This window comes from Musa acuminata, chromosome BXJ2-5 (genome assembly GCF_036884655.1).
Source record: "Musa acuminata AAA Group cultivar baxijiao chromosome BXJ2-5, Cavendish_Baxijiao_AAA, whole genome shotgun sequence".
Classification (NCBI taxonomy): Eukaryota; Viridiplantae; Streptophyta; class Magnoliopsida; order Zingiberales; family Musaceae; genus Musa; species Musa acuminata.
This window is the reverse complement of record NC_088342.1, coordinates 42,954,698-42,970,829: the sequence shown is the minus strand read 5'-3', so window position 1 is coordinate 42,970,829 and position 16,132 is coordinate 42,954,698. Positions and strand designations below refer to the sequence as shown.

The window sequence follows — 16,132 nt, the reverse complement described above, 5'->3', positions numbered from 1 at the left end:
AATTCCTGGGGGGCACTGGATGCTAGTATTGAAACATTCACCATCCAATAGATAAAGGATGAAGCAAGGTGAGCATGGAATATAATACTTAGCCTTATAATGAATAGAGAAGTCATCACAAATAGAAAGAAAATATAGAATTAGTAATTAATCCCATATCCAAGTGGGAGTACTCTTCAGATGAGGTCCTTTTCTTCACTTAGTTACCCAAAAATAATAATTAGAGAAGCACTGGGCCAACTAATGGCTAACTTCAAGCAAATTGTTTTAGGTTTTACATATATATAACAGTTGTTTACTACAATGGTTTGTATGATATGATTAATATAACAAAGTTCAGCTCAACTTTTTTTTGAATATTTAAATAATATGCTTTACTTTTCTAATTTTATTTTGTATTTTATAAGCTTTTGCTTCTTTATGTTTTTTATATTTATTTATTTAAATTATTTTCTCATTCAATCTCGATACTATAAATCCCAATCATATCACCCCCCAGCAAATAACTGACTGAGCCTCAAAATATCCTGAGACTAAAGTTTCTAAAAGTCTGAAATAAATTAACTACTTAGAAGTACTAAACATGATAATCAATGTTTTCTTCTAATTTTTATTTCCTAATAAACTAAAGTTGAACCATGATACTTTTTCAATGTTTTTGAAATGGTAAGATCTGTTTTTTACCAATGAAAATGGCCTTTAATCATTGTCTTTGATATGGTCATACAACATTTATTTTCAAGCAAGAAACACACTTCGGAAAACAGGTAACCTAGCTTAAATACACATGTTCACTTGAAAATATACTCACCTTGTTACAATAATTCACAATGACCATTCCATTCTGGGAAGCTATAGCAACAAGGTCATCATCAGCACAGCGGCGGACCCATTTCAGCTCATCACCAGGGACCTTCAGAACAGAAAATTTAGCACAGGCATAAATCAATTCATTGTATAATCCACAAACAAACCATCAGCAAAAGTAATTGGACAAACCAGCTGAATTGCAATGATTCCAGGTGCTCTAATTGCTGAAAAAGCATTTAAAGAAACTTTCTTGATGTACCCATTCACTGTCAACATTATTAGGTATTGATCCTCAGCAAATTCGCTGACAGGAATAATTGAGGTTATCCTCTCCCCCTCAGACAATGATAGCAGCTATACCATGCCATAAAAAAGAGGAAAGACGTTAGAAATGATTATAGATTTGACTTGTCATATTAAAAGGTAATATAGATCATGAAGCATATAAACAAAAAACCTGGACCAGTGGAATGCCAGCAGCAGTCCTAGAACATTCTGGTATTCGATATGCACGAGCAGAGTAAACTATCCCTTGATCACTGCAGTATATATTTAACTAATTATAAACATGACATGTTTTCTACAGTAGAAATCCTACTCTCCATCTAAGAAGGTTGGCATACTGAGCTTTCAAGAATAGTCGAATTTGATAATTTGTAGGTCAAAAAATAAGGAAATAATTGTAACTATATTCTGATAAATAACAATATTTGCTGGTGATCATCAAAGGATATGTACTGTCTTCTCCTTGCATGCAGTCCAGTATATACCATGCCAAAGGAACACTAAATGTTTTTCCCTTCATGATGAAAAATAGAGTGTTCCCACCACACGTGGCATGAAAATTCAATGAATAAATGATGGATGAATCTCATAAAACTCCATGTCAGAAGTAGCATTTGAAATACAAAGAGGTACTGATAGAAGGATGTCAGCCATAAAGCATTCAAGCAATCTATTTCAGATTAGGTTGCCCCCAGCCTTTTCTTCAGTTGGGTCTAAAGAGAATTCAATGAAAATCTGTGGCAATCATTTGTGAAGATGAAATCTTTTTCAAGAAAAGATTCTTAAACGGTTGAATAGTCTACCACAGTAATTTCTTCAATGCAAAAGCACTAATGATGCAAACTTCATCAAAATATGAAAACAAGGAGGAGAAGCAAATAGAGAAGAAAATAGGAATATAACATGGGAGGACAGCAGGAAAGAGAAAGAAAATTTTAAAATTAGAATAGGGAAAACTTTCCAAAATGTTGCAAAAGTCCCCTCTAGATGAAATTGTGGACGAATCCCAAATGCTTTAACCCATGCGAGCATGCGAAAAAGAACCCAGATTGTGTCCCTGAAATTGCCTTTCAGCAAGTTTCTTTCCTTCCATATTATTTAACAAAAGAGGGCAGCCCATCACTAAATTTTCTCAATTCGGAGGAAAGAAAGAACTTACCACTAAAACTCAAGATAGCAGGAAGAGATTCAGGTTGAGATCCACGAAAGTCTAAGACGAAAACTTAAAGGCAAACAGGATAGATCCCAATCTCATCAAGATAAGAAGCATGTGACAGAAAGAGTTTGATAAATGCATTCATGATAAGAAGCACCAACAGGATAGACCCCAATCCCATATGGAATCCAATCTTTCCTCAGAGAAATCTTCACTTAATGAATCATATTTAGTGTAAAAAGTGATATGAAGCATTTTGTCTCAAGTGTACTAATTCCACTCAACGTTCTTTCAAAAAAGAACATTGTCATCAGCCAGAATAAGATACTTGAAAACAAAATAGTGCCATGAATAAAAAAAGAATTCCAGAACTGAATAATGTGACATTCACATTAGTGCACGCTCCCACCCTTTTGATCTTTTCTCACTTTTTCTTTGCCTCTCCCTTCCTCTATGTTCTCTAATGAGTCACCAAAGGTCCACTACCACCTTAAGACAAGGTTGCATTCACCAAGCTACTTTCCCTCCCCCCAAAAGTTGAGCAAAATCAAGAAAAGTATGATTTTTTTTTCACAAAATCAAGTAACATATTCTACAAGCCAATTAACCCAATGTATAACCAAAATTTTGAATCCTTAAATGGCATGAAGAATAAAATTGACAAGAACTACATACAGGAGTGCACCCCTTGACAAAGGGAATCTTACAAAATTGCAAACTCTTGTTATTATAGATCAAGAAAGCCAGAAAAGATAATGACATGATTATCTAACTTGTCAAAGAGCAATGCTAATATAATTACCTGAAGTAAAGAATGTGGTCATGCGTATGGCAGACAATGAACTCGGACATTGAGTCATTAACTCGCATCTTTCCAACAGATTTTCCAATAGTTCCCCGATGTTGCAAGTTAAAGGTATTTGGTTTCATCCGCTTGACATAACCTTTCTCGCTTAGTGTCTTCATATAAAATCAAAATTTGTCATTTTGACCCAGTTTCATTTTTTAAAAATTTATGATGATATATGAGTACAAGGAACAAGAACTAATAATTTATTTCTTATACCAAAAGCATTTCCTCATTCGGAATAACATCGATATCCTCAAGTTGACCACACCCTCCATCTTCCAACAATGTACACCTTGGGGTTCCAAATCTATTCTTTAACTCAATTGCTTCTTGCTCTATAAGCTGAAATTTGAAATTTTGAAAATAACATGAAAGTTTAGGTCCTCAAAGACATATACTTGAATACAAGAATGCTACATGTAAAGAACAATCATGATACTTGTACGGGGCAAAAATGAACTTAATACTTGGATAAAACTGCCATAACACAATACAGACAAATAGATGGGATATCACAGAAGCACTAAACAAAGAGGACCTGCAGGTGCAGACAGCAGGATTCTTATGCACTATTTAGATTAATATGAGAGCAGATTGGAAGAAAAATAATAGTTATCTTGAGTCCATATTCAAAATCAAACAAGGGAACTATGGTGTATGGTACCTCTAAAGATGATAGAGAAGCAAATAGCCAAATGTCTCTAAAAATATCTTAATTGGCAAACCAACAAGAGAACACATAATGGACACAAGTGTTATTAATAGATTCCAGTAATGATTATCATCCTAGAAATAATATTCATTTCATAGCATCACATAGCACATGGTTCATCCTAATGTGTTTATGAGTTAACTGGGGCATGTATGAGGCTTTTGGATCTGCATGCATCTGTCTGCGTAACTTTGCATTGTGTAAGTTGTGGGTGTCATTGTCCAATACGAATGCTACTAAAAGTTGATATATCAGAACAATAACATTTACACCAATCTGCACCAGGAAAGCTTACAATAAAGAATGTGATCTATTCAACAACAACCAGTACACTACCATTTTTATTTCCAGTTTAATCCTGCACTGAGAATGTTTTGTAACCAACACCAAAGATCTAAACATATCGGCAGTGTTGTTAAAAGCCGTTCGGGTGAGGCTCGAGCGCCTCACACAGTGTCCAGGCGACATTCTTCACTGAAGCCCGCTTAGGTGCCTTGGGCGAACACCCATTGAATGCCACAAATCGAACTAGATTGTGAACTCAGGTTCAATTGAACAGTAACTTTGTTTGATTGAACCAACTAAGCATAGTAAACAACCCCACCCTCCCCCCCCCCCACTGCGCCCTCGACCAAACCCTAGCCTACTCTCACCACCGACCAACCTCTAGCTCGCCGTTGCTGCCTCCACAAACAGCTCCCTCTATCGCCAACGGATAGCTCCAAAGCTCCCGTCATTGCTTTCGTGCGAAGTTCCCTCTGTCACTGCTGCTCCAATGTGTAGCTCCCTCTGCTGTCGAGGACAGGTTTGCAATTTCCTCTACCCCTGACATCGTCTACAGCTTCTGACACCCCCAATGCTGCTGTCCATAGCTTCTTTCGCCGCCGTTGTCATCGTCCAAAGCTTCCTCCACCACTGCTGCCACCATCCGAAGGTTCCTCCATCGCCGCTGCCCACTCCTTCCCCACCTTCCACTATAGGCCGGTGACTCCTCTTCTCACTACATCTATCATAGCTAGTTTTAAGCTATTTAAATCTTATATTGGTCCCTATTTAGTGTTAATCCCTATTAAGAACTGTTAACCCTTATTTTTATTTTTATAATTATATTTATCAATTGTATTATATTTTTTTATGTTATAATATTCTAAGGCATCTCGCTTTGCTTGAGCGAGCGCCTAGGTGAGAGCCTAATGCCGCAAGCATTTTGGGACATTGGCACCTAGCAATTTTAAAAACACTACATATCGATAACTTAGCAAACAGCTATGGTATAGGTATATCGTGTGGTATACCAACCTTTAGCAATTGATATCATTGAATAGAAGTAATAAAAAAACGAATGGTAATGTATTTATGTCAGGTATATGTTCTAGCACCACTACTTGCTCCAAAATTACCGATCATTAACAACCAACTTCAACCTACAGTTTGAGATATGAAACCTTGACAATCACCATGTTTTTTGACATCTAGTTATTATAAAATCAATTTTGCACTACATAAACATAATTCTTTAATAATCTACCATCCTTTAAGCAACTTCAATCTACATCCTAGATCCCTTCCTGATAAATGCTGATTGTAGGATAGTCAGTAAAAGTTGAAATGACTAATTGTCTCCTATGACCAATACTATTTAACTTACAGTGATTTCTTCCATGAATTTGTATTTGCATTTTCCCAGCAGAATCAACCATACAATAGACATCTCTGGTAAGGTCCTATTATGATACCAACATATGGATCACATGATCAAACTTCAACACTAAAATTGCATCAATGCCAGTACCTTTCCACATATTCCTTCAAACAACATCTTGAAGTAACTCTATTTATGTTTAGTTGATTTAATGATATGGTATAAAAATATTGCAACATATCTTGATCATCGATCTTCAGTGATATCATCCAATTCCTACTAAATCTAACCAAGTTCCAAACCACATTATCATCTTTTAGACATCTTTCTAATTTCTTTTGAGAACTAAATTTACTCCAGTAATAAAGGATGGACATGTGTCTAGCAACTTCAATGCACATCACTCCTAACTTGGGTTTAAACACTGTGGATCAATTTATTATACTCATTCTTTACAAGTTTGTACCAGTTTGTTCCCTGTACTATTGCAAATTGCCATAATACCATTTGCAGAACCAAAGCTATGTGAGAAACCACTGTAGAATCACATGTTTCTCACAGGAGTAAGTCATGGAGAACAATGGAACTAGCATTAAATAATGGCACTAGAATACTGGCTCGTTTCCTCCAAATACCAAAATGTTTATACAGTATTTAGGGAATCCAAGCGGGCTTCAGAAATCTTACAGGCCATAGGAATTCAACAACACCTGCAATATTCTAGGATTTAAAGGCACTTGGCAAAAAGTTCAAGTAAAATAATAATGATAAATAATCCTAAAAGAGGGTAAAAGAAAAAGTGATGGATATGTGAACTTAAGTATCCTAAAAATATTTTAGGCTTAATCATTTTGGGCCATGTTATAAAGCTCATTCCGCACAAGTTAATAGCTCAAGTTTTGTTGGTTGTGATGTTACCAATGCTTCATATAATATCATATTTTTGTACCTGCTCAACTGCATGGATTTTAAAAATATTGTAATTGCAAGCATATAATATAGTTTCACTTCCTCATTGCCACTGCACAAGGGTTACAAATATCCGCACAATTTCCACATGTTCTTAAATTCAAAGAAAAATGTTACGAATTGGATATTCCATTCAGGCCGATTTGGTTTTAAGTTGAAAATTATAGCTCCACTTTCATTGTTAGATATCTTAAATGCAAAAAACCAAACAAATATATTTCTATTTTTCTGTTCAATGACAAAAAATCTGTCCATTTACAAAAGCAATTTCTCAAAGCTAGAAATAAGAAATCTTGTGATAAGAATACATTATGTATCTTGAAACTTACCTATCTTGGAGCAAATTCTTGATGGTAGTAATAAATCATTGCTACAATTGGTTGCAATTGTTATAATTCAGATACACTTGAGAAGTCACAATAAATTTAAGTAGCTTAATAGTGTCATTTTCTACACAGATATCAAAATTTACATTCAAGGGACATATTATAAAAGAGGATTACCTGGAACATCAGCTTCGTACTAGACAAGAGTTCATTTAGCTTAGAAATTTGTCCAGACAAGGATTCAGCTTCATCTACAAATCTTTTTCTCTACAAAATTTGTGACCAACATCATCAGCGATGAAAATGAAGCAAACTGAAAAATGTTCTTTTGACAAAGAGAAACAGGATATACCTCAAGAAAAGTAAGTTTTCTCAAGGTTATGTCCAACAAAGCTTCAGCTTGCTTTTCAGATAAACCAAACTCTTCAACAAATAGTATAATCAGATGCAATGCAGACAAAAATGAAAGAGTATAAAAATGATAAGACAACATTGATCTATCTTCTCAATTAAATAGGTAGTATGACAATTACCAAATAACATTTTTTTTCTAGATGGTGAGAATTAAAAATTTTGTTAAGAAAATATAAGCTTGAATAATGAGATAAACCAATTATATTTTTAAGCCTCAAACCACTCGACCAAAACGTCAAACAGTCTAAAACGTAGGCAATATGCATACACGTCTTACCTCAGACCAGATACTTCACAACAAGTTTTTCCTATCAGTTATCAGCACAATATAGTTGGTGTCCCCTCTATCTTCTCAATTAAATAGGTAGTATGACAATTACCAAATAACTTTCTTTTCTAGATGGTGAGAATAAAAAATTTTGTTAAGAAAATATAAGCTTGCATGATGAGAAAAACCAATTAAATTTTTAAGCTTCAACCACTAGACCAAAAAGTCGATCAAGCTAAAAACCAGGCAATAAGCATCCAGGTCTAAGCTCGGACCAGATAATTCACAACAAGTTTTTTTTATCAGTTATCAGCACAATTTAGTTGGTGTCCCCTTTATGTCAGTCTAGAAAAACCAAGTTAACCTTGACATAGTATAAAATGATCAGAATTCAATTAAGGACAGCAAGACATGGCTCCACAAGCCTCATGCAAGCTAAAAATTCAATCCAAACTCTCAACACACACAATCACCTCTCCCATAAACAGTACCTATTTACAAATCATAGTCCTCTAGCCCTCTAGCATAAACCAATTACTCATTGTACATGCATTTGCATTATAACTATGTTAAGGGCATGGCATTTAATTGACAATCCAGCTTGCTCACATTAATACATAGATAGGATCTGAAAAGAAAAAGATGGTACCAAATATGCCTAAGTTGAACATGACAAAAAAAAGCTTCATAATTGTTTTTCAGAGCAGTGCTGAACTTGTGAAAATACACACAAAAAAAAAAAGAAATCTATGCTTAAAAATGGTAATGAAAAGGTGCTATTTGACACAGACAAGAAAAACTAAATTGCTTATGGTATTTGAAATTTGTACTACTAGTAGTGTTTATACTAGTAATTTATTTTGAAGTTCTGCAAAGTAATAATGAATTATTGGTGTTAAACTGATTGATGACAAATATAGAATGCCTAACCGCAAATATGAATCATGTAAGAGAAAAAACATCTAAGCCTTTCTGAAGTAGAACAAACCCCGAAAACTCTTCCACTTAGAACCAAAAGAGAAGATGAGATGTGACTTCTATAATCCAAAAGAGCAGCTAACAAAGGCAATCGTGCATGGGCTAGACAAATTACAAACTAGCTGTACCAATTTCTTTTAGGGAGTAAAATCAAGATTGTGCTGGGTGTCCAGTCCGGTGGACGAAAAGAAAAAATCAGAAATGAAGCAATGAATAAATTCCCAGGGAAGACTTTTGAAGATGCAAATGGAAAGGGAAAAGAATGTTTGTCCTCCATAGCTTCACTACTAGCCTTTAAAACAGACAAATGGATTAATATCATATTCATCAGCAAGTTGGAAACACAAAAAGCCATAAACAGGATGGTTTTGGACCCTCTACATTCTTCGAAATTTGCAATGCCAACATATGTAATAATAGTTTTTAAGACTCATAAATTAGAGTATTAAGATCATCTTTGTCAGTTCTATATACTCCTCAAAAGAAAAAAAAAATTAATTGACAATAATTTCTCATGACTTTGAAAATAAAGACAACAAAAAGTGAAACTTACACTATATTACTAAAATCCAATAGCTAAGATAACTATAATTCTGTTAGGATCCCTTTTATTTTTTGAGCTTTGAATAATGTTTTATTGAGTTTGTCTAATCCAGTAAGAGTCGGATAGAAGCTTATTTGAGATTTATTTATTTATTAAGAGCCTAAGTCCTAATGGATACAGGGGTGGAACTCTATAAATATGGATATATCTATTTCTTTTCATCATCTATGAAATGTTATTACAATCTTTTGACAAACCCTAGGAGGTCGATCCCCTCGAAGTGATCATCCTCATTTCTCTTTTTTCTTTTATGATAAAACCCTAGGATCTTATCATTTGGTATCAGAGCAATGATCCTCGACGTTCCCACTATAAATTCTCACATCACTTCACCCCCACAATCATTATCATCTCAAAAAAAGAAAAAAGAAAAGAAGAGTCGATAACCGCCCCATCACGCTCGAGCGAGAAAGGGCCACCACCACCGTTTCCTAGCCTCAGCGACCCCTCGCTGGTCCTTACCCCTCCAACCGAGCGATCGCCACTAGCATTCCCACCCAGCCGAGTGATCGTTCCCATTATAGTTCCTCATCCCACGTTCCACGCAACCGCCTTCAATCGCGCCTCTTCAGACCTTCCACCGCAATCGCCCTCAGCCTCACCTCAACCCATCTCCAGCTGCGACCCTCGGTGTTCCTTCCCAGCCGAGCGATTGTCTCTTTCCTAGCCTCGGTGACCCCTCGCTGGTCCTCGTCCCTCCAACCAAGCGATCGCCGCCAACGTTCCCTCCCAGCCGAGCAATCGTTTCTTTCCCTCCAGCAAAGCGATCGTCGCTGCCTCCCAGCCCTCGACGACGCTGCTCCCAACCTCGACAGCAGCATTTCCTCCTCGCAGCAATAGAAACAAGGCAACTACCCATGCTGACGCCACCCAACCACGATCCTTGGTGTTTCTGCAGCAACTACCCACGCCACCATCACTGCCTCCCAACCGCTAGCATCCTTAGTGCGACAGCAACGAGCCCTCATGTTGCTCTCGACGTTTAGAAACGTCCTCAACACCCTTGCAGCGATCCCTCACGTCCTCACAGCGACCGTAGCAAACCCTCACGCTGCTCTTGGTGATTGCTTCCTCATCAGCATCCTCGCAACAACCCTTCATTCTCACAGTGTTGCCATCGACCGACATCACAGTAACAGCAACACCGAATAGGGCAATGCTGATGCCATTGACCCGACACCAAAAACAAGAGTTGAGGATTACAAATTTGCAATCCTACGCAATGGCTATCGATAACTCAACGAAAACCCAATTAGAAACCTTGGAAACTAAAATTGAGAACCGGCTACAAGTAACCCATAACGATTTTAAAAAACGTCCATTGGAGAGCTTCAGCAAGTTTCAACAAGATAAAAGTTCAAGTCTTACATTGAACCGATCTAAAGATAAAGAAAAAAGAAATCAAGAACAGGACACATGCTGCCCACGCATGAAGGTGGAATTCCTAAAATGGGAAGATGGAGATCCGACCAATTGGATCTCTAGGACAAAAAAAATTTCCCGTTTTCACATAACTCCAAAAGAATCCAATGTGGAAATAACTTCAATCCAACTAGATGGTGATGCAATACAATGGAATGATTGGTACGAAACTTGTCATGGGGTCCCCTTGTGGAAGCAATTCAAGAGAAGCCGCAATTCAAGAGAGGCTTCTCGTTCGCTTTGGACCATCTGAATACGAAAATATTGATGAGCAGCTCGCAAAAATTCGTCATATCTCTACAATGCTAGAATATCATAACATATTTGAACGATTGTCAAATCAAACCAGAGATTGGTCCAACCAGTAACTGGTTGGAACATTTATCGAAGGACTTAATCCGGATATACGGTGTGAAGTCAAAGCTCGCCAACCCCACACTATGACAGTAGCAATCTCATTTGTACATTTGCACGAGAAAAAAATCAACAGGGATAATCATCGAAATAGAAATGACAACAAACAAATGATCAGCAAGCCACCAGCCTCATATATTCCTAGTCGAAACCCTAACACCCAAAGACTAACCCGAGAAGAACTCAAGAAAAAATCAACGAATGGTTTGTGCTAGCACTATGATGTAAAGTGGAGTAAGGAACACTGATGTAAACAAGGACAACTTCTAATGATTGAACCAATTGGGGACAAATCGAAAATTAACGATGTGGACTCTGATTACGAAAGTACGGATTATAATGAAGATGTTGGACCTATCATACAAATAGTCATGCATTAGCCGACTACTCTAACCCGCAAATTATGAAAGTTGAAGGAACTTTGGAACATCAGTCTGTTACAATTTTGATTGATATAGCACTAATAATTTTATGAACAGTAAGATTGCTGACCAATTGGCCTACCACAAGAGTCAGATAGGGGCTTATTTGATATTTATTTATTTATTAAGAGTCCAAGTCCTGATGAACTCAAGGGTGGAACGTTATGATTATGGATATACATGTTTCTTTCCATCATCTATGAAATATTATTCCAGTCTTTTGGCAAACCTTAGAAGGTCAATCCCCTCAAAGTGATCATCCTCTTTTCTCTCTTTTTTTCTATGATAAAACCCTAGGGTCTTATCAAATTCTGAATTCCAATAAACCACAACATATGGAAGTTTCAAATGTAGAAAAACTTCGTACAAAATCTAGAATTAAACAATGATAAAACAAAATGGAGAAATTAAGTAAATCAGCAATGTCAAAAATAGTATATAGAAGATAAAATCATGGAAGACTTTAGCATAGTTACATCACAATCTCAATGGAAAAAAACCTGAATCACATGGTGTGGCAGGCTCTCTAATACCTTTATCCTAAAAGACAATCTATAACCTACATGACTGGATGGACATGGTTCAAGATAAGGATTGCTCTTACAGTTACCGAACCCTTATCAATGACTTGGTCAGAACACTACATAACTAGTCGGTGCACCAACACACAATATACCCCTAGGTAAGATGTTTTGAAGAGGAAGAAGATAAACGAAAGAGGCGGCAGAGGAAGAGGAGGAAGAACAGGTGGTGAAGGAAGAGTAAGATGCAAAAGAAAGACAAGGAAGAGAAAGAAAAAAGAAGAAGAATAAGGAAGAGGACGAAATGGACTAATGAATTGCACATGACAAGCTACAGGCATCACATATCAAGAGGGCTCACGTTCACATTCAGGCGAAGAGCGATCGTACAAAAAGATTAATTAAATGAATAAGAACAAGTTCATGATTGGACCGGCATGTACTTCCCAGTCAGTATTGATCCAAGCAAAATGGCAAGTACTCCTATTGGTTTATACAAAGTCTACAATTTCGTACCGTACCAGAGTTTTGACGTTCGCTCGATACGGACGAAACTGTATACCGAGCGGTATACCGTTCGGTATACCGCCCAGTATATATATATATATATATATATATATATATATATATATATATATATATATATATATATATATATATATAATTTAAAAGGCGGCATCGCTTTTTTCCTTCCCTATGCGGGGTGACGTCGCCTTGTTTATTTAAATATATAAATATATAAATAATTCGAAAAAGGCAACGTCACCTTTTTCTAAAATATTTATATATAAATATAAATATAAATATATATTATTTAAAAGGCGACGTCGCTTTTTTCCTTCCCCATGCGAGGCGACGTCGCCTCGTTTATTTAAATATATAAATATATATATAATCCAAAAATGGCAACATCGCCGAACGTCACCTTTTTCTAAAATGTTTATATATAAATATATATATATTATTTTATTTTATTATTATTTTTTGTTTCGCCCGGTAACGGACGGTCCGCGTACCGATATGTCGTCGGACCGGTATATACCGCCCGTACCAAGTGGTATCATTCGGTATTGCCTACCTTGGGATTATACCTATTAGCACAACTGCACGCAAAATAATTCAGAAATCTCTACCATCAAAGTCAAGATGTTCCATAGTACTCAATCATCCAAGAGCCATCTAGAACCAATAATCAGGCATCAATGACAGATACTCCACCATCAAGGCTTTACAGGCATGTACACCAAACCCGTGGATAACCCTACTAGAAGTAGGTTATGGGCCCACAAACCAATACATGGCACTCACAACTATGAACGATGAACATATAAATCATATTTCAAGAGCATATACAAGCAGACTCTCCAAGGGTAAAGAATTCCCGTTTTCATAAAATGGTTATAAGAAATAATAAAGAATTCAAAGCAAGAAAAGACAAAAAAAATTAAAAAAAGGCAAAGTGAAACTCTCAACAACCAAGATAAAGTAGAGACTAGAGAGATCATTTTACAAGCATAGATGAATGCAAGACAATTTAGATGAAGAAACTCATACCTTTTACTAAAGCAGCTGTGGCCACTCTGTTACCAGATGTTTCCCTAATTATATTGATAATAGCATCCAAGTTATCAAGACCTACAATGATGCCCTGAGGACAGAAAAAGCAATTTATACAACTTAAAATCATTGACATAGTAACCATTTTAGTTAGTTCAAAGCCACACCTCTACGATATGTTGGCGCTCTAGAGCTTGAGAAAGCTTAAATCTTGCACGTCTTTCAATGACAGAACACCTAAAATCAAGAAACACCTGAAGCAAAATGAAAAGTTATTTTTATCTGAACTCTTGGACTTGTTTAGCAGAAATCATGGGATAGCACCTACTTAAAAGAAATCAAAATTAGTGTTTTACATGTTTTTGAAATATCAACTAGAAACACATGATATGCATGATATGCATGATTATGATAAGTTGAATCTTCACTAACAGGTTTATGTTATCACATCTAGCTGAAGAGCAGTTCTGAAAAATGTTTTAAACAATATGAATGACATGATTCAAAGCTTAAGATGATTATCTCTAAAGATGCACAAGCTTCTTACAGAATATGCCCCTTCTAGTCACAAGACATTCAGACATTGGATCTTGTCCATAACTTTTTGATGTTCAAACAAGGCTTACAAGAAGAAAAAAAATCAAACATAGAGATCAACAAAACAAACGAGCAGAATGTAGCCAAAAGTTGAGCATGGATGATAAGAAGCAACAGAAACCTAGTCTCATTGGTACTGCAGAAATTCTGAAAAAGCAAAATGCACCCAGTGACATGGAAAACCATATCTATATTTGATCATCCTACATACAGACCTTATCAAGAAATATCATCATATCTATTCTTCATATTATAATGGCACAGTGAATGTTCCTAACAAATTCAGAGCAACCTATGTCATTGTTCCCAACCTCAAGAATAGACAAAACAGAAACACCAAAGGACAAGAAGTCCTGGTACATTTCTGCCTAATCCATTATGTTAGGCATCTGTATAAGCATCTCAATATTAGTCAAATTGTGAGAATAGCAATGCAAAAATACCAAGTCAATAAAAAGAACCCAGAAAATGAGTCCCATGACAAGCGTTGGCTTCAATACATAATATTGTTTTAATCCAGTTGCAATACATTTCAAACCACATGTCTAGTAAGGACAGTATTAGAAGAAACATGAAGTCACTACCTAACTCAATTACAGAACTAATAGTCAAATCAACACTTTGTTGGAAATCTCGTATCCTCTCTTGTTTTCCACCACTCTTGCTCCTTGTTTTCCACTCTCACTGAACCCCCTCTTGCCAAACACCTACCACATCTCTCACTAGACTCAATGCCTTCATCACATCCCACCTCCCTAGCAGTCCTAGAGCAGCCAATTCCATCCATATTATGATGTTACCAAACTGGCTAAGACTAACTACATTTCAACAAATCTCAATTGAATCAACTATATATCGTATCATGATTGGTGAATTTGGTAACCTTTGGCTTCTATCTGGCCTGCTCGGTCATTTGATCAATGTGGATCATAAAAGTTCATAACACCACCACCTACCTGAACTGAACCTAAACTATTTACATCACTAGCAAAGCATCCCACAAGAAGTCAACAAGAAAGGAATGCAATAGCTACCACATACTACACAGATTATTTGGCATGATTGTTTTACAATTGAAGAATAAATATACAATTCATCAAGCCAACAAGATGGTATATCAAAATTAAACAAAGGATGAAACTAATTATGCATTTCTTTATATGAAATAAATCAAACAAACTTTTGTAATCATCAGTATCATACACCCACTGCAAAGACAAGGAAGAAGAGCAAACAGTAATAGATACCCAGAGCAGAGTATAATTAGCAAAAAGTGAATGAAACAAGGACAACAAAATAAGTCATGTCATTCCATACAAGCTAATCTACAATAACACGAAATTACCCTTACAGTGCTGTTTTTGTCTAACATCACCAACAATAAAAACTAAAGACAATGGATCACCAACAATAAGGTTGAAGACAATGAAATGTTGGGACACTCAATACACCGGTTGAATTTTCACTCAAGACAAACGAGATGGGGATAAAACCTTAATCAAGGTAAGGCACATGCAATGCAACATCAAGATGCTGTCAAAACAAATGCATAAGGATTTAGGTCAAAAATGCAAGTATTTGAATTGAATCCGTATGAATTTAGCCTAAATCCATATGGATCAATACCTGATAAATGAATCTAGTCTAATCCACACAGATGAAGTATAGATCTAGCCAAATGATAGCCAGATTCATTTGGATCTAAGTCAAATCCAAACAAATGAAGACCACATATGTGTAGATCTAGATTAGATCTATGAACGGCTCCAATTAATTTAATTTCACGTATTTGCATAAATCCAACTTTAAATGATGTCCAAAACTATGATCTTAAGAATTATATTAAGCACAAAGCTATAGACAAGTAAAGGAAACCAAAATGAGCTACCTTTAATTTTGAATCTACATTTCTTTATAGAAACCCCTCCTTTCTTGAGTTTGATCTTTGATTTGTTAAAATTTGAGAACAATTAAGAAATTAAGGGAGAGAGGAAGCGTATGAGTGGAAGCGAGGAGGGGAGATTTGGTTGGAGGATTTTAAATTTGAGTGCGATGGACCAAAAATCCGAGGTGCTTGCATGCACTAGTGGGAAGAGAGAAAGAAAGCTCAAAGTTGGAGAGATATATCGTCCGCAATTGTAGTGCATCATTGTCGAAGGAGGTCGTTTGGTGGAGGTGACATTCA

General features: G+C 36.1%; 1 protein-coding gene across 2 annotated transcripts in view; it reads right to left on the bottom strand.

Moving 5' to 3' along the window:
* Nucleotides 1–16,132, bottom strand: part of LOC103985565 (DNA gyrase subunit A, chloroplastic/mitochondrial) — a 47,427-nt gene that overhangs the window by 6,700 nt on the left and 24,595 nt on the right. For both annotated transcript variants that reach the window (XM_009403304.3, XM_009403305.3), the window contains exons 14-22: nucleotides 13,518–13,604; nucleotides 13,348–13,441; nucleotides 7,103–7,173; nucleotides 6,928–7,017; nucleotides 3,318–3,443; nucleotides 3,054–3,211; nucleotides 1,268–1,349; nucleotides 1,000–1,164; nucleotides 812–913 (exon numbers count right to left, since the gene is read on the bottom strand). In XM_009403304.3, the coding sequence (XP_009401579.1) occupies nucleotides 812–913; nucleotides 1,000–1,164; nucleotides 1,268–1,349; nucleotides 3,054–3,211; nucleotides 3,318–3,443; nucleotides 6,928–7,017; nucleotides 7,103–7,173; nucleotides 13,348–13,441; nucleotides 13,518–13,604 (975 nt within the window). The remainder of the gene's footprint in view (nucleotides 1–811; nucleotides 914–999; nucleotides 1,165–1,267; nucleotides 1,350–3,053; nucleotides 3,212–3,317; nucleotides 3,444–6,927; nucleotides 7,018–7,102; nucleotides 7,174–13,347; nucleotides 13,442–13,517; nucleotides 13,605–16,132) is intronic.